This window comes from Salmo salar, chromosome 06, assembly GCF_965601325.2.
Source record: "Salmo salar chromosome 06, fSalSal1, whole genome shotgun sequence".
Classification (NCBI taxonomy): Eukaryota; Metazoa; Chordata; class Actinopteri; order Salmoniformes; family Salmonidae; genus Salmo; species Salmo salar.
In genome coordinates this window covers 39,150,386-39,168,945 of record NC_138296.1, presented here as the reverse complement: position 1 = coordinate 39,168,945, position 18,560 = coordinate 39,150,386, and the positions used below count along the sequence as shown (strand labels likewise).

At 42.1% G+C, this 18,560-nt stretch overlaps 1 protein-coding gene across 2 annotated transcripts in view; it reads right to left on the bottom strand.

The window, feature by feature from the left end:
* Nucleotides 1-2,490: 2,490 nt before the first annotated feature.
* The window catches only part of LOC106607173 (protein shisa-9), a 92,477-nt gene continuing 76,407 nt past the window's right edge, over nt 2,491-18,560 (bottom strand). The window contains exons 4-5 of one of the 2 annotated variants that reach the window (XM_014203830.3): nt 9,300-9,377; nt 2,491-9,127 (exon numbers count right to left, since the gene is read on the bottom strand). In XM_014203830.3, the coding sequence (XP_014059305.1) occupies nt 8,553-9,127; nt 9,300-9,377 (653 nt within the window). In that variant the 3' untranslated portion in view covers nt 2,491-8,552. The remainder of the gene's footprint in view (nt 9,128-9,299; nt 9,378-18,560) is intronic. The other variant, XM_014203831.3, reaches the window with a different exon arrangement.

Below are 18,560 nucleotides of genomic sequence, written 5' to 3'. Positions count from 1 at the left end.
ATCGCAATGAATTCCTCCGCATTTAATTCATTTTCTGCTCTGAAATAGTCCATCAGGTTTTATGGGCTGTCTAACCCCACCCACTACTCCATCACAGATCACCCCTCTTAAACCATACATATTGATTAGGGTCACTAGTGTTTTATGACGTGGTGGGGGTACCTACCTGACATTGTTGGGGGATTGAAGCAATCTCTCTCTGGAATTAATTTGACAAATGACAATCCTCTGGTTGACATTAGTGGGGATAAAAGAGTCCTGTAGAGGTAGAGCTGCAAATTGAGTTGATTGACGGAGGTACAGTACAGACTTGGAAGGGAACCAAATCCTTTTTTTCTTTCCTGCGTTACCTCTTCTGGCCAACAGGTTGTGATGTGACCTTCAAGTAAAGGGTGCCTGATTTCCTTCCAATAGCAGAATAGCAGTGCAGGGGGACTATGCAGCTCTTTAGGAGTGCTCAAATTGAATAGAGTTTATGAAACGGTGGATGGGAAGATCGATGGAGCCCATCCATCTAATGTACTGAGGTCGCTGTCGATGCCCCTCTGCGGACAGACAGGGTGTCCAGCCGTCCACACACCATTATGGCCTGAGTGACTGACCATTACAGGACCACCACGCCACTTAGAGCACGGCGCCTGCATATGTCAGTTGCTTGACCCGTGTCTGCTCTTATCTATATCTTTTCGTCCTCCATGTTTTCCGTCCTCCCTCTTCCCTCTCTCCCTTTTCTTAAGCCTGTCGTTGCAGCCTGGGACCTTCCTGCCTGTGCACTGACAGCTGCTATGTGCAGACACTGAGCCAGTGAGATTGATGGAGCTGTCGCTGGCCTGCAGAGTGTGTGTGTGGGCGTGTGTGTGTGTTTGAGTGCCAGAGTGTATGGCGTGTGTGTGTGTGCGAGAGCATATGTGTGGAGAGGGAGGTTTGAAAGGCTCGATATCCTCCGACTGCAGTCCAAGCACCCCTTACTGTTGTGCCAGACTGTTGCCTGTCTCAGACCCCCTATTCTGCTCCCTCCCCTCAGGCCCAGCCGCCCCTCAAGGCCCCCCATTCTTGCCGCACAGTTAACAATCAATCAGCAGTATTACAATCACAATGCTGGTTCCTCATGTGGTGGGCTTATCTCTCTCTTAGTCAGCTCTCTCCGGTTTTCCTGTCGCTCTTGTCTCTGTCTCTTAATCTAGTGCTGTCTGTCTTTCTCTCTCGTGTTCAATTCCTTCGGTTCTGCTTCCCTCTTTCCTTCTGGAAATGTCACATTCCTTTTTTCCCCACTTCCATTCGTCCTGCTTCTTCTTTCATTGTCCCGTGCTGTCTTATTCTTGCTTTTTCTTTTCCTCTCCCATAGCTTTATGATTTATTAATTTCCTTCATTATTGACTGCATTCCCTTTCAGTGTTCATGGTCTCCCTTATCTACACAGCCTGGTCTCATAGACTATGGGTAACATAGTAAATGTAAAGCCTGGAGACTGAAATTAGTATGATATGTTGCGTTTGGTATGTTTACATAAGACAAGAAACAAAAGGAGGAAGGGTGAATGGTCAATCCGGGTGGATGGGTGGGAGTATAATGCGAGCGTCTAGCAACCAAAAGGTTACGTGTTCGAATCTCATCATGGACAATTTTAGCTAATTTGCAACTACTTACTACTTTTGAGATACTTTGCTGCTATTTAGCATGTTAGCTAACCCTTCCCCTAACTTTAACCTAACTTCTAACCTTAAACCCCCCCCCCCTTACGCTGCTGCTATTCTCTGTTTACTATCTATGCATAGTCACTTTACCTACATGTACATATTACCTCAATTACCCTGACTAACCGGTGTCCCCGCACATTGACTCTCTACCGTTACCCTCTGTATATAGCCTCGCTATTGTTATTTTACTGCTGCTCTTTAATTATTTGTTACTTTTATTTAGTATGTTTTTACTTACCTATTTTTTACTTAACTTATTTTTCTTAACTGCATTGTTGGTTTGTAAGTAAGCATTTCACTGTAAGGTCTATACGTGTTGTATTCGGCGCATGTAACAAATCAGATTTGATTTGAACCCCTAGTCTAGCGAACTTTAGCTAGCTAGCTAGCTAACATTAGCCACAACAAATTGGAATCCGTAACATATCATACGTTTTGCAAATTCGTAACATATTGTACGTTTTGCAAATTTGGAACATTGTAATTCGTAACATTTCATATGAAATGGATGATGGACATCCACAAATGAATACCATACGAAATGTATTGTATGATATACTAAATGGAGTGTCTCGGATTAACATACAGAATAATATGAACTGCTCCGAGACCAGGTTGGTCTACACCATGTCAGCTGCTAGTAAAACTTATTGAGAGCAGGAAGCAGAAATGTACTATCTACCGTTTGGACTATACCACAGTATTGGTTTAGGAATAACTATAAGAAAGCCTTTTCTCTCTTTTTTTACTCCCTGTCTGACAGACACTCACACAAACATGCCAAGACACAAGGTTTCTCTGACCATTTACATTTTTTATCAAGTTCATACAAAGAACACTTAGTAAGGTTTCCTCTAAAAAGAGATGGTTAAAAAGCCAGGCAATAACTTTGACCTTGACTCTTCCTCAAATATTATTGTAATTAGTGCTGTAAAAATGGAAACAATCTTCATCATTGTCGTCATCATCAATGATAACCTCTTTTAAAATGTAAGTAAACAGCTAGGGAATGAAAGGACCCTGTTGATGCTATGAGTGTGTCTTTATGAGACCGATTGAATCTGCATAGAACTGAAGCGTAAAGGTGGGGTGGGAGGGATTTTTAATTTCCCTCATATCAATGTCCCTCTGTCTTTGTGGAAGGAGCTCATTGGAACAATCCTATCAACTGATCTGCTGCCCAAATACAACATCCTGTAAACCTTTAGTGTAGTTATATTAACGCTCTATAGTAGGAGTGTGCTGCTATGTATTTCAGTCTTTTTAACCTGAACATTTAACATTCCTAATTCAGGACATTGCCTCAGGTTGTCCATTACTGGAGTGGGAGGATGTGAGAGAGGGATGTGGTTTGTGGCGTTTGGCTCTTTGCTCTCTCTGATGGAGTCAGTCCAGACCCTGGAGACATATAAATGAAGTCAAACATCAGTGACAGCTGGCCTAGGTCACCGTGGGGATGGGGTGGCAGAACAAAACAAATGCAGGGCACTAGGAGAAAGGGATGCCCAGATAAATGCTGAACTCATGGAGAACATGCCCAGACCAAAGGGTTGGACTTCAACATTTTTTTTTTCTGTTGACAGTGCCTGTCTTCCTTATACAATATGGATGATAGCCTCCAAATGAACACAAAATATGCTTTTCATTTGTCTTGCCTGTTCTTCTGGAATTGTATTTACTGTGTCAGTGTGTACTGTACTGAGTGCATGTGTGTTTGTGTGTACACATTTATTCACATCATGTAGGCCTACACATTTGTCTAGACATTAAATATACATTTTTAGCTCCATTTCTCATGGCCTTTAACTATGAATAAAGAACTGCATAATCAAAACCACATGTAAACAGAGAACATAAGAACACCTGCAACAACAAGGATTATTTTTAGATGTCAGGGCAGTATAATTAGTACAGGCCCGTCAGCTAAATTAATATAATTTCTGGTCAAAACATGCAATGTTCCAGCACCTTAATTACCTTGTATCTCCGTTCTATCTAGACAGCCTGGGCATATTAAGAGGTGTCCAAACCAATTTTCGGATTCATTTAAAAGCCATGGACCTTGAATATAAATCAAATTAGATGACAATTTCATTTAAAACAATCCCATTTTACATTTATAATTGGGCTATTTTATTTACCAAGTCTATAGGTATTGCAAAGGTACTTGATAGATGCTTGGTTAAGGACGTCAATTAAAATCCTCCCTATGGTATCTTGTCTTAAGGGTTTACGCACCCACTGATACTGTTTCATGGTGCTGGGGAAGAGGTTGGTATGGTGGCTTATTGGTAAAGAAATCTTGCTGATACTGGGCCCCCTCGTAAGGTTAAGATTAAAAAGAGTACCAGTATTTGCCCTGCTTTACAGAGTGGAGTAGTGGGAAGGGGGGACTTTTAGCTGATAGAACGAGGAGTAGGCCTCCCCTCCTTAGCCTCGCATGTTGTCAGATAACTTCACATACTCAAGGGGTCTAAAACGCTTCTGCCAGCTAACAACCCAGAGAAACGGATTCAGCCAAATCGGAGATGTCAGAACAAATTAATTTGGACACCGCAATCTGGGTGACCCAAACACTGGTAGCGCTCCACTCAACGCAAAATGAGAGAAAGATGTGTTTTTCTTGTTTAAGTCTATAAAAAGCCCTTATATAAAACAAGTATTTAACAATTTTTACAGCAGACAAGTGGTACAATATATATACACAAATACATAGCAATCAAAGGTAGTCTACTACCAAAAGTATGGAACCACATGATTTGCAGATATAAGCTGCACAGGAATCACAAATCTTCAATCGTCATTCGTTAACTAATGTGTTGCCAAAGCACTTGAATACAATGCATTTTTCACATGAATACATGAGTGTATGTACCATACATAGTATCCGAAAAAGCACAAGCTTCAAACACAGGACATTTTCTGTTGGGAAGGAGTGCGTGGCCAGTTTCGAATCTGAAAGCACTTCATCTCTCATCAATCAAACGCTACTTTTTTGAAAGAACTTCAAATCCGAATACAGTACAAAAAAATCATACACAATATATTGCTAAGGATGAAACCCAAGTATGTCTACCAGGTTGCATTCAGATAACCTGTTGTAGAATAGTTGCGTTTAAGGAAGTTTTACAAAGAACAGTCATTCAGCTCTTTTAGGGTGCCGTATATACAGTGTAATCAGTAGAGATTGAGTATGCACACTAAGCTGATGGTCCACAGTCTGACATTCCCGCTGTGTGCTATCAGTTACGTGTACTTAATTCTTCATGATAAGAATTATTTTGGTCCAGCACCTACAACCACAGAATGGGCGACTGTGAGATATACATGGCTCCTCTGTCCTGCTGTGGTGTATTATTTACATCGTCCAGTGTTGAGAAACTGAGGCAAAACTTTGGGCCAGTAAGCCTTTGACAGCTTTAATTCACTTTCGACTGTCCAACACAGTCTGAGGCAATCCAAAACCAGCGGGCTCACTGTGACAGTATTGGTGTAGGATTCACTGTACGGAGGCCTGCGGCAAAAAGACTCTGGCATACCTGTGGGCCAAAAAGGCCCTTCACCGGGTAAATGATACTCAAGGAGGGTGTCACTGTTTCGAACAGTCAGCAGTGTTTGTCTCCCATGAGTCAGATATACCTGCGGGTCAACATTCGCTCAGCACTAGGATGGGAAGAAGAGGGATATTAAGGTGAAATCTCAGCCAATTACAGTACTTCGTTCTACTATAGGAGGCAAGCCAAGGCGTTAGCCTGGCGACATCCTGGTGCCTCGCTAGCTGTCAGCTTGGCCCCAGGCTGTGTTTGTCCTTGAGGCCTCACAGAGGCTCACCCTCCTCATGGAGACTCCCTGGAGCCTGAAGGATCCATGTGTCACAACGTCAGTATCGTTCAGCTAGCATTAGCAACACTATCCTAGTGCCTGCAGCCTGTAGAGCTCAGATGGGGTTTCAGAGGTGTCCACTCTTGCAGGCCAGCCCTGATAACTGCTTGTAGGTTTGTGTTTTCTTAAGTATGGCCTTGCTGGAATTGTGTCTGTAAAATAACATTTGTATCCATCCAATAGTAAAAGGTCATGGAGAGCTAATCAAGCTTTTTTTCTGAGTGGACAGAGTTCTGATTCGCTAATGCAACTTCCTCTGCCGGAGTAGCGCAGGAGGAGAGAGAAGAGCGAATACAAATAAGCTCTGTGAAAAGCTCAGTGGTCTGGTTTCTGAGAAAATAGTCCTAAATATCTTTCAGAAGAGCCTGAGATTGCAACAACAACAAAAAATCTGGGTCCATGCAGCTCTGCTTCCACCTCAGCTCCCCACATTTAAAGGACTCCGGAATGGTCCAAAGTCAGACACCAGAGAGGGTTTGCAGATAGATGGGTACTTATTGCTTTGCAGACAGAACATATTGCTTGTTACTTGCACACATACATTGCTTGTTCACAACCAGTAATGCATCCTGAATGATAAAGGAGAGAGTCCATAGAATACTTTATATGGCTGGGCTGTTAAGTTGGAGAAAGCTAAATGTTGACCGTGCATGTTACATACGGTAGCTATGAGTGCAGATGTGCATGATGCACATTTGTACTGTGCATATCCCAACACTTTTCCATTTCTGATTTACTTTTTATTCAACCATATCATAAAAACAACAACAACTCCAAGTGGGTCTTATGTAGATCACATAACAGCTTTAGAAATCCTGAAGTATGAACCGTGGACGGATAATTCAAATCCCATATGAAATGTAACAAGCATTGACCCGTAATTGTCTCCAACAGCCAATTCCAACATGAATGACTCCATCGGCTGCACGTAGTTTAAATCAATTAAAATGTCCTATATTCCATATCATGCTGCTGCATAGGCTACAGTGAAACCACTTGGTGTCTGTCCATAACACAGAATGGCTCGACAATAGCAGCCGAATGAATCTCCAAATCATTTAACAGTGTGAAAGCCCTGCTCCACTCCATGCATGCCTAGCGTGTGAGAGTGTGTGAGGGCCTGCCATGCTGGGGATTGGGTATCATTAGTTATGGCTGCACCCCCTGTGAGGAGGCATGGTGTCCCCTGGCTGGGAACAGCTTGGAAGACCATGCAGGGGTTGGATGCTGGAGGCTCCCACCATAAGTCAAGCCCACTGGGGAAAGGGAGAGCCGAGGAAAGGGGGTCTGGTGGAGCTCAGGAACAGGCTGGAAGCTGGTTGGTGGGGAGGAGCTACAGTAGCAGCAAATGGTGAATGACTCGAGTAAACACGACTGACTGGCTGCCATCCGTTGATACGGTTCCACCTGTCTGGAATACGCTGGGCGTAGGTATGCACTGCGGCGTAACCTGTTTACTTATGATAATAAATTAAGCTTGAGGCTTGGGCTAAATTGCAGGAGAGTTCACTGAAACGTACGGTGAAGGACGGCGCTTGTGTGAACTTAGACGTATCAGATTTCCATGCAAATATTGTACCTTGCGGTCAAGTATAAAATGATAACAAGCCAAGAGGAGTTGCTTGTTCTCCAGTAGCTTGACTATTGGAAATAATCCTTGTGGTTTGGAAAGACTTACTGTAATGTCTATGTTTAGCCACTAGCTTCAACCCAGCTGCATTTAAAGTGACTCATTATACATATAGATGAACCATACACCTGCATTCAACAAAATTATCATATTAAAGCCTATTTTAATATTACAATAATATATGCATGCATCACATGAATTGCTGCCAGTCTGGAAGACATTCTTTAATAAAATACTCTTGTGTATGATTTTCCTTCCTTCCTGACCTTCGTGCATTCATGTTTGGATAGATTCTTCAACAGCAAGCCAAAGCTAAGATAAAATAAAAAAGCAATGACCTTTACTTCACAACTACAACTTCCCACACTTCCCATCCTTGCATTGCCTTTGGCACCATATTACCCAGGACAGACACGGTGACCTGTCCTGCCCTCTTGCAGGCGCCTATTGTCCCTTGCGATTTGCGTCTGGCCTCTGCTGAAGCTTCACTAACACAGACAGTTCCATTTAACACGACTGTGGTGACCTTGCTGATACCTGTGCTGTTTGCCCTCTCCGATGCATGCGTCACCGATTAAGACAACAAATAACACAATGCTGAGAGACGTGGACGCTGATGATCCCTAGGGAGTCTCCAGACACAACCACTGTGTGAGATTCCCCAGTTTTAACGACCAGGGGGTCTGACGCTTCAGGGCTCTTCTCCAGCAGGTGACGAACAGGAGGTGCTTGCCGCACCAAACCTCTGTCCGGCTTAGTTCCTCATCCCTTACATTCAGGATGAATAAACAAGCACCTCCTTTCCCGCTGTTTCTCTCTCTTCCTCTCCCTCTCTCTCGCTGGTACAAATTTGCCAGAATGATATCTCACTCTGTTCTGGATGGAGGGTGATGGGAGCTGACAAGACAATGGCATTGTCACTGCTGTTGTTCAGGGTCCTGGAGGTGCTTTACCCATGTGTACCACTCTGACAGGCTGCAAACAGTAGGAGAGTGTGTAAGTGTGTGGGGGGGTACGGATTTGTAAAGTAGTGGTGCCAGGGGGAGCAAAGAGGAGATTGACCAAAACAAAACAGGGAGGACGCTGGGACAGAGAGGGAATTTAAAGGATCCAGGTCTAGAGATAGCAAGTCACTTCGTGATCGTTACCTTCCGTTTTGGGTGTTACATTATCAATAACAAAGAAAACCTGCAATTAAAATAGCAAAAGAAGATTGCCTGTCCCTGTTCATCCCCCCCAGCCATCAACACGACGTTGATTCGTACAAAAAGCTCTCGCTCCCAGGCCTTACTCCCAGTCCTATAGACTCTTTTCTTGCTCTCCTGTTCTCCAAACGTTCATGCTCAGACTGTGACCTCTGTCTTGCTGTTGGTGGGCAGCCCCTTGTTTTTGGGGTGCATGTGGGGCGACTGTCCATAGCCCAGGGGCTGGGAGAAGAGTTCCGGGAGCGTCTCAATGCTGAACTGCCGCTTGTTGGAGTAGGCCTGCCGGCGGCTGTTGGGCTGTTGATGTAACTGCTGTTGATGTAACTGCTGTTGATGTAACTGCTGTTGATGTTGTTGATGTTGTTGATGTTGTGGATGCTGCTGATGCTGAGGATGCTGCGGATGCTGCGGATGCTGCTGCTGTGCCTGCCCGATGTGGGAGGCTGTTGGATGCTGGACATGGCCCTTACTGGGGTCCCAGACTTTGAAGGCTGAGCTGGAGGCAAGCGGGTGGGTGTTAGTCTTGGAGATCTTGGGCTTGGGGAGCTGGGCGGTGTTGATGGTTATGGCCAGTGGGGCGTGGATGTCTGGAGGGGGCAGGAAGGGCTTGTCCTTGTGAAAGGCGATGGGCTGGAAGGTGGGGGGTGAGGAGTGATGGCGGGAGTAGTCCACCATCGGGTAGCCCTTGTAGTAGTCTCTTGCTGCCGTATCTGCTGCGAGAAAGTGGAGGAGACAAAGGTGGGGGGGGGGGGGGGGGGGGGGAGAAGAATGCGGTGAGTGGTATAGAAGTCAAAATACCTTACAAATACCTTTAATCTTTTCCTTTGACATGGTATCCACTCAACCTGTGGGTCCACAATGAGTTATATGGGTCAGAATATCTACCTGGTACCCCCAGAGACCTCAACAATGTCCTCCTTTGTTCAGATACAGTAAGAGCTCTGTTATCCAGTGGCCAAACCCCTAAACCAAGTTAAAACAAACAAAACAACAACAATGAAAATCTGTAAGGACCTGCTGCACAAGCATCTCCTCCCTACTTTATCATGCTGTAAAGACAAGTGTGATTCCAGGTAATTACATTGTACACATTGTAATAGCAGTGTAATAGACTCCATCATAGTGTGGCTGTAAAATATGCTGGAATAGAAGAGCACAGATTAATAAAATGCACTGAGTTACCCCACTCATATCACTTCAATAGCTTTGAACCTTGCCCAACCTCTCTGTTTTAATTAAATGTACACATTTAGGCAAGTTATACAAGACATTGTGTCCCTTTTCTGCTGCCAAGGGAAGAATAAGGTGAGACACCTCTCCCCCTGTGTTAATCCCTGTGCCGTTGGCTGTGTATTATATACCATGAAAGGAACCAGTAGCTTTACACCATCATCCCTAAACCAGCCAACCTGTCAGGTAAACCTACAATGACATGGAGGTAGAGCTGCACAGAGTGTACAGCGGCTTACACCCACAGGGGCTTGGTTCTGTGTGTGTGTGTCTGTGTATGAGTGTGTGTGTGAGAGGGGGGTTAAAAAGCCTGAAGCTCCGTAACGTTAACGTTGAATGAAAACAAAGAAGAAAAAAAAGCAACAGCAACTGGCGGATGAGCTGGAGATTTGAGGGGAGTAAAAATAGAGCTGGTTTAGAGTGTCGTGTCGTATTAGTGAGGGAGCCCTGAGTGCTGCTTCGTGAGGTCACAGCGGCCAACCCCTCAGCCCTCAGACACTAACAACCTTGTTCGCCTCACTGTTGTGTCATTTTGGTTTTTCTTCCCCTATTTTGTTGGAGAAAAATGATCCTGGTTGTTGTTGTTTCTTTCCCCCCTCCCCCTCGGTGTGTGTGTGTGTGTGTGTGTGTGTGTGTGTGTGTGTGTGTGTGTGTGTGTGTGTGTGTGTGTGTGTGTACGCGTGTGTGTACAGTTGAAGTCGGATGTTTACATACACTTAGGTTGGAGTCATTAACATTTTTCAACAACTCCACAAATTTCTTGTTAACAAACTATAGTTTTGGCAAGATGGTTAGGACATCTACTATGTGCATGACACAAGTAATTTCTCCAACAATTGTTTACAGACAGATTATTTCACTCATAATTCACTGTATCGCAATTCCAGTGGGTCAGAAGTTTACATACACTAAGTTGACTGTGCCTTTAAACAGCTTGGAAAATTCCAGAAAATGATGTCATGGCTTTAGAAGCTTCTGATAGGCTAATTGACATCATTTGAGTCAATTGGAGGTGTACCTGTGGATGTATTTCAAGGCCTACCTTCAAACTCAGTGCCTCTTTGCTTGACATCATGGGAAAATCAAAAGAAATCAGCCAATACCTCAGAAAAAAAATTGTAGACCTCCACAAGTCTGGTTCATCCTTGGGAGCAATTTCCAAACCCCTGAAGGTACCACGTTCATCTGTACAAACAATAGTACGCAAGTGTAAACACCCTGGGACCACGCAGCCGTCATACCGCTCAGGAAGGAGACGCGCTCTGTCTCCTAGAGATGAACGTACTTTGGTGCGAAAAGTGCAAATCAATCCCGTAACAACAGCAAAGGCCCTTGTGAAGATGCTGGAGGAAACAGGTACAAAAGTATCTAGAGTTGAAGTCGGAAGTTTACATACACCTTAGCCAAATACATTTAAACTAAACATTTTCAAAATTCCTGACATTTAATCCTGTAAATATTCCCTGTCTTAGGTCAGTTAGGATCACCACTTTATTTTAAGAATGTGAAATGTCAGAGTAATAGTAGAGAATGATTTATTTCAGCTTTAATTTCACTCATCACATTCCCAGTGGGTCAGAAGTTTACATACACTCAATTAGTATACCTCTCAGGAAGGAGACGTGTTCTGTCTCCTAGAGATGAACGTACTTTAGTGTGGAAAGTGCAAATCAATCCCAGAACAACAGCAAAGGACCTTGTGAAGATGCTGGAGGAAACCGGTAGAAAAGTATCTATATTCACAGTAAAACGAGTCCTATATCGGCATAACCTGAAAGGCCGCTCAGCAAAGAAGAAACCACTGACCTCAATCCTATAGAAAATTTGTGGGTAGAACTGAAAAAGCGTGTGCGAGCAAGGAGGCCTACAAACCTGACTCAGTTACACCAGCTCTATCAGGAGGAATGGGCCAAAATTCACCCAACTTATTGCGGGAAGGTTGTGTACTAATTGCACTACATACTATTTAGCACATACTGTATAGTAAAAATTAAGTTTGCCATGGCCGAAACATATTACTTTTGGTACGTTCAAGACAACTGGGAGTTTGGAAACAAAATTAGCTCACACTGGGAAAAATCATGACTTTGTGATCTTCAGGTTGGAGAAGTCAGAGCTCTAGGATGACACCCGAGTTTCTTACTTGTAATTCCGAGTTGGCTGACCATTCAAAACGATTTTTCCCAGTCGGACCAATAATTTTTGGGGGAGTTCCCTGTTGTCTTCAATGCACCATCAGTTACGGCTTCACATATGAACCGGAAAGCATTGCCTGTAGCCCTCACTCTCCATCTTTGGAGGATGCATGCACTCAAAGACTTGGCCTCCATTGGTTGATCTAGCCAGCTATAGATAGACTACTCATGATGATGTATTGCTTATTGTTTTTTGCTTTTGATGCACTTTGAGATACTATAAAACAGATTTTTTCAAATACTCAAACGGCCTACTATTTCGGACGCAAGTATGAGTATTCGGACACGGCCTGTGTTTGTGTGTGTGTGTGTCTCAGTCACCAGATCTCAACCCAATTGCACACTTAGGGGAGATTCTGGAGCGGCGCCTGAGTCAGCATTTTCCACCACCATCAACAAAACACCAAATGACAAAATTTCAAAAACAAAAAGAAATGGAGGAACTTATTCAAGAAAGAACCTGTGTAATATATTATAAAAAATAAAGCGAACTGGATGGAATATGGGGAAAAATGCACCAAATTATTTTTCAATCTTCAATATAGAAATGCTACCAAACAAAATGTATTGAAACTTGTTACAAATGATGGAGTCACACATGATTCACTGAATGATATTTTGAAAGAGAAAGTAAAGTACATTAAGAATATGCTTTTGTTTCAGTCTCCTCCATCTCCACTAACTGAAACTAATTGTATGGATTTTTTCCTAATAATAATAATAATGTAAAATTAACATCTGTACAGAAAGACTCATGTGAAGGCCAAATTACAGAGGAGGAACTTCTTGATGCAATTGGGGCCTTTAAGGCTGGGAAAACTCCAGGGCTGGATGGCATACCAGTGGAAGTATACAAAACTTTTTTTAATATACTCAGAGGACCATTATTAGCATGTTTTAACCACTCCTATATAAATGGTAGATTATCAGACACGCAACAAGAAGGTCTGATATCATTATTACTGAAACAGGACCCAAATGGTAAATATAAAGATCCAGTCCATAAAGACATTGGAGACCTCTTGCACTTCAGTGTTGTGATGCAAAAATCCTAGCAAAATGCTTGGAGCATAGAATTAAAAAAGTATTGTCAGATATTATTCATCCTAATCAGACAGGTTTTTTACATGGACGATACATTGGAGATAAAATAAGACAAGTACTGGAAACAATAGAATATTATGAAATATCGGGGACACCAGGCCTGGTTTTCATAGATGATTTTGAAAAGGCTTTTGATAAAGTATGACTGGAGTTTATAAATGAATGCCTAGATAATTTCAATTTTGTGGAATCTCTTATAAAATGGGTTAAAATTGTGTATAGTAACCCTAGGTGTAAAATAGTAAATAATGGCTATATCTCAGAAAGTTTTAAACTATCTAGAGGAGTAAAACAAGGTTGTCCACTATCAGCATATCTATTTATTATTGCCATCGAAATGTTAGCTATTAAAATTAGATCAAATAATAATAATAAGGGATTAGAAATCCGTGGCTTAAAAACTAAGGTGTCATTGTACGCTGATGATTCATGTTTTCTTTTAAAACCACAATTAGAATCTCTCCACTGCCTCATAGAGGATGTAGATACTTTTGCTATCCTCTCTGGATTAAAACCATAGTATGATAAGTGATAACTATATTACGTATTGGATCACTAAAAAAATGCAAATTTTACATTACCATGTAGGTTACCAATTAAATGGTCTGACGGAGATGTGGACATACTCGGTATACACATCCCAAAAGAAAGAAATGATCTCACTCCAATACATTTTTATAGAAAGTTAGAAAAAATAGATAAGATCTTGCTACCATGGAAAGGAAAATACCTGTCTATTTGTGGAAAAATCGCCCTGATTAACTCTTTAGTCATATCACAGTTTACCTATTTGCTTATGGTTTTGCCTACACCTAGTGACCTGCTTTTTAAATTATATGAACAAAAAATATTCCATTTTATTTGGAACGGCATGCCAGACAAAATTAAAAGGGCCTATTTGTCACGTCCTGATCAGTAAAGGGGTATTTTTGTTATTGTAGTTTGGTCAGGACGTGGCAGGGTGTGTTTATTTAGTGTCTCGGGGTTTGTTGGTCTATGTGCTTATGTAAGAGGGGTGTTTGTTTAGAGTGTTCTGGGGTTTTTGGTCTATGTTCTATGTTAGTGTATTTCTATGTTCAGTCTAGTCTTTCTATTTCTATGTTTAGGGTTTGTTGATTGACCTTCAATTGGAGGCAGCTGTTCCTCGTTGCCTCTGATTGAAGGTCCTATGTATAGGGGTGTTTGTGCTATGGGGTATGTGGGTACTTGTCTCCTGTTTTGTGTCTGTGCACCTGACAGGACTGTTTAGTGCCGTTCGTTGTTTTGTATACGTGATTTGTTTGTTTTTCCTTCTTTTGATTTAATAAAGAAGATGAGTATACACGTTCCCGTTTCTAATCCTTACGACACCCGTTACACTACTTATATAACGAATATGAATTTGGAGGGCAGAAATGATTAAATATTAAAGCGTTAGACCTCTCACTAAAGGCATCAGTCATACAAAAGTCATACTTAAATCCAAACTGGTTCTCTAGTAAATTGGTAAGAATGTCTCATCCTATGTTCAAGAAGGGCCTTTTTCCCTTTATTCAGATTACACCTGCTCACTTTCGGTTGTTTGAAAAGAAATGAATCTCCAAAATATCGTTATTTTTTAAACAAGCCTTAGAAAGTTGGTTGCAATTTCAGTTTAATACACCTGATAAGACAGAACAAATAATACAACAAATATTGTGGCTAAACTCAAATATACTAAAACGTATTTTTTGAAGAAATGTTTAAAAAAGGTATCATTTTAGTGAATGATATAAATAGGACTGGTGGAGTTATGTCACACATTCAGCTAACACAGACATAGGGAAATATCTGCTCTACCCCAAATTACAACCAATTGCAGCATTACCACAAAAACGTTAGAGGCAAGTAGAAGGGGAAAAAAGTAAGGAACTTGTATGTCGGCCTTGTATTAAAGATCATAAATGGTTAAAGAAAAGTGTGATAAATTAAAAACCTATACCAATGTCATTTAAGGACTGAAAAACTGACAGCTGTGCCATATAAATTGCTATACAAAATTCTTGCAACCAATAGAATGTTAAATATATGGGGGATACAATCTTCCCAGCTCTGCAGATTTTGCTGTGAGGAGGCAGAGTCATTAGATCATTTATTTTGGTATTGTCCATATGTAGCTCGTTTTTGGTCACAGGTCCAGGAATGGCTGAATAATTGCAACATTTGCCTAGAACTAACGCTGCAGATAGCAAATCTGGGTGATTTGAAAAGCCATAGTCAATCAATCAATAATATAATTATTATTTTAGCAAAATATTTTTTTTTACATTTACAATCTGTAGAAGCTATGAGAATAGATTGGTTCAGTACTTTTGTGAAGCATCACAACACAGTTAAAAAATATATGGCTGTAACGGCTGTCGTGGTGAATGGATGACCAAAACGCAGACGGGATATGAATGCTCATCTTTCTATTTAATTAGAATAAAAATGAACACGGAAAACAAAAACGACAAACCGACAGTTTTACAGGCTATGTACTTACATACAGCAGTGCTAAAATCAACAACCCACAAACCCCAGGTGAAAAACACACTCCTAATATATGACTCCCAATCAGGAACAACGATATCCAGCTGTTCCTGATCAGGAGTCACAAGACTAACACAGAAACAGACATACTAGAAAACACATACAGACTTCTTCTGCCACGTCCTGACCAAAATACTACACAACTACTCCCTCTGCTGGTCAGGACGTGACAATGGCAAATAGAAATCCAAAATGGATGGTGTTGAGAGATATATGGGAGGGGTTGAATGGAGCTGAAGGGTGGAACTAATAACAAGATAACCAATGTAAAACAAACGAGGTCTGTAAAATGTATATAGGTTCAGAAATTTTGTGAAATAGCACAGTTACAAATAGAAATCAAACTGGATGGACATCAGAAATAGAGGAAGGACTAAACACAAACAAAATATAACTATTGTAAAATAGATTGTGTCTGTAAAATGTTTATAAGATGTATAAACTGAAGGTAGAAGCCTAAGTGTTTATTAGTTTACTCCAATTGGGGGAAGGGTGGTAGGGTTTGCAGGGAATAATAAAGGTATATTCTTAAAGTATGTATGACTATATAGGTATGTGTATGTATATATGTGTATATGTATGTGTATGTATATGGAAAAAAATATATGGGGGATTGGAAATGATGCAGACAATTACATTGATGGAAGCAACAATCTTTCCGCAATATTAAGCTGATCCACCCCTTAAATAAAAAAAAAATAAAAAATGATGGAATTTCTCATGGAAGAATGGTGTAGCATCCCACCAATAGAGTTCCAGACACTTGTAGAATCTATGCATATTGAAGCTGTTCTGGAAGCGGGTGGTGGCTCAAAGCCCTATTAGGTTCTTTATTTTGGCAGTTACCTGTATATTGCTCCTGAAACTCAATATCATCAAACCACAGACCAGTCTGAAGAAAAGCTGGATTTCTTGAAGATCATAAAACATTCATTACCTTGAAAAACGATCAAAAGGTGGAAATTGTTCTTCAATACAGAACATTATAACACTTACTCTGTGTTGTTAAGGAAAGTTCTCACTTCTTCCAAAGGAGAACAACTACAGATGTATAAAGCTGCTTTAAATGGCCTAATCACTGCAATTTCAGGAAATTATTTTAACGCGAGGCATTAAACGGCTATTATGCTGATAATGACAGTGCTCTTAAAAGGCCTGCTTTCATGTTGTGGCATGTGCCACGTTTGGCAAGTCATGGGAGGATTAAATGGCTATGTTGCCAACGCAACTGTATACAGGCATGGGTTTATACATTCTAAATATTCTAAAAGGATAAGCAGCTTGATTCCAGCAGCTTCTCTAAAGAATAGCAGTCTAGCAGGTGCCAAGTCATTCATGCTGAAGATTTCCATTGATCCCCACACCACAGCTATTTTGAGGCCAAGTAGGGGTGTGTTGTAATTAGCCAAATGGAAAAAAATGACAACAAACGACATTGCACCAGACTAGACTGACATTTTAGCTCTTTATCCTTACTAGTGATGCTCGAAACCCATGCTACCCAACTACTTCTCTTTATCCTTACTAGTGATGCTCGAAACCCATGCTACCCAACTACTACTCTTTATCCTTACTAGTGATGCTCGAAACCCATGCTACCCAACTACTACTCTTTATCCTTACTAGTGATGCTCGAAACCCATGCTACCCAACTACTACTCTTTATCCTTACTAGTGATGCTCGAAACCCATGCTACCCAACTACTACTCTTTATCCTTACTAGTGATGCTCGAAACCCATGCTACCCAACTACTACTATGCTTGCTAAGAACGATTTGCACGAAAGTGACCTCGGGGTTGCAGCAGCATGCGTTTTGTCACGAGGAATCACTGACGTTCTCGGCCGACTGCACAGGAAGTGCACGGTGAGAGAGCATATGCACTGAAGGCGGGGGACCGGCAACGAGGCCTTGCTGCCCTCTCCATCTATTTCTCGCCTTCTCCATCACTTTTTCGTACTACCCCTTTGTGCCCTAGCAGAAATTCTCAGGTCGTTAGTGTTTAATTAAGATACAGGGCTACAACTACATCCTGGTCCAAGGACCTGCTGGTACACCTGGCAGAAGTTGGCTGACGCCTGAGCCAAAGCCTCTGAACTACACTCTGTCCTCTCAATGACTTTGCCAACACAGCGAGTGGTGACGTGCCGTGTTGTTTATTGGTTTGCTGGGGGTTACAATCACATGTGAAGAGATGAGAGTGCTAAGCCTTTATCTCAAATGAGCTGCTGTGTGTGCCCTTATGAGTGTGTCTGTGTGTGCCCTTATGTGTGTGTCTGTGTGTGCCCTTGTGAGTGTGTCTGTGTGTGCCCTTATGAGTGTGTCTGTGTGTGCCCTTATGAGTGTGTATGTGTGTGCCCTTATGTGTGTCTGTGTGTGCCCTTATGTGTGTCTGTGTGTCTGTGTGTGCCCTTATGAGCTGCTGTGTGTGCCCTTATGAGTGTGTCTGTGTGTGCCCTTATGAGTGTCTGTGTGTGCCCTTATGAGTGTGTCTGTGTGCGTGCTTGTGAGTGTGTCTGTGTGTGCCCTTATGTGTGTCTGTGTGTGCCCTTATGTGTGTCTGTGTGTGCCCTTATGTGTGTGTCTGTGTGTGCCCTTATGAGTGTGTATGTGTGTGCGCTTGTGAGTGTGTCTGTACCCCAATGCCTTTCCATGTGTCATTACCATTGTTTAGAATCGCATGTGTCAACCTGCTTTTCTGCTTTTGCGGCCATCTGCAAGCGTGTGTGTGTGTGTGTGTGCGTGTGTGTGTATTTGTGCGTACACATGTGTGTGTCCGCAAGACCATACGGCTGTCTGCTCCATTCATGAGAAAATAATGAGTGAAATACCCTAGAGGTGTAGAGAGACTCCCCTCTCTTAAGATCAATGGATTCAAATGAGACGCAGATATGTAAATACAAAGCAACTGAGCCGTGAGGTGGGCCCTTCTCAAGGGCCCGATGAGCCGGCATGCCAACCTGCTGTGCCAGAGTACCCATGCCCCGGCTGGCACCACGGATAGCAGCCACGCCATTGTCTGTACAACCTACAGCTATGTGTGAGTGTGTGTAGAGTGTGTGTGTGG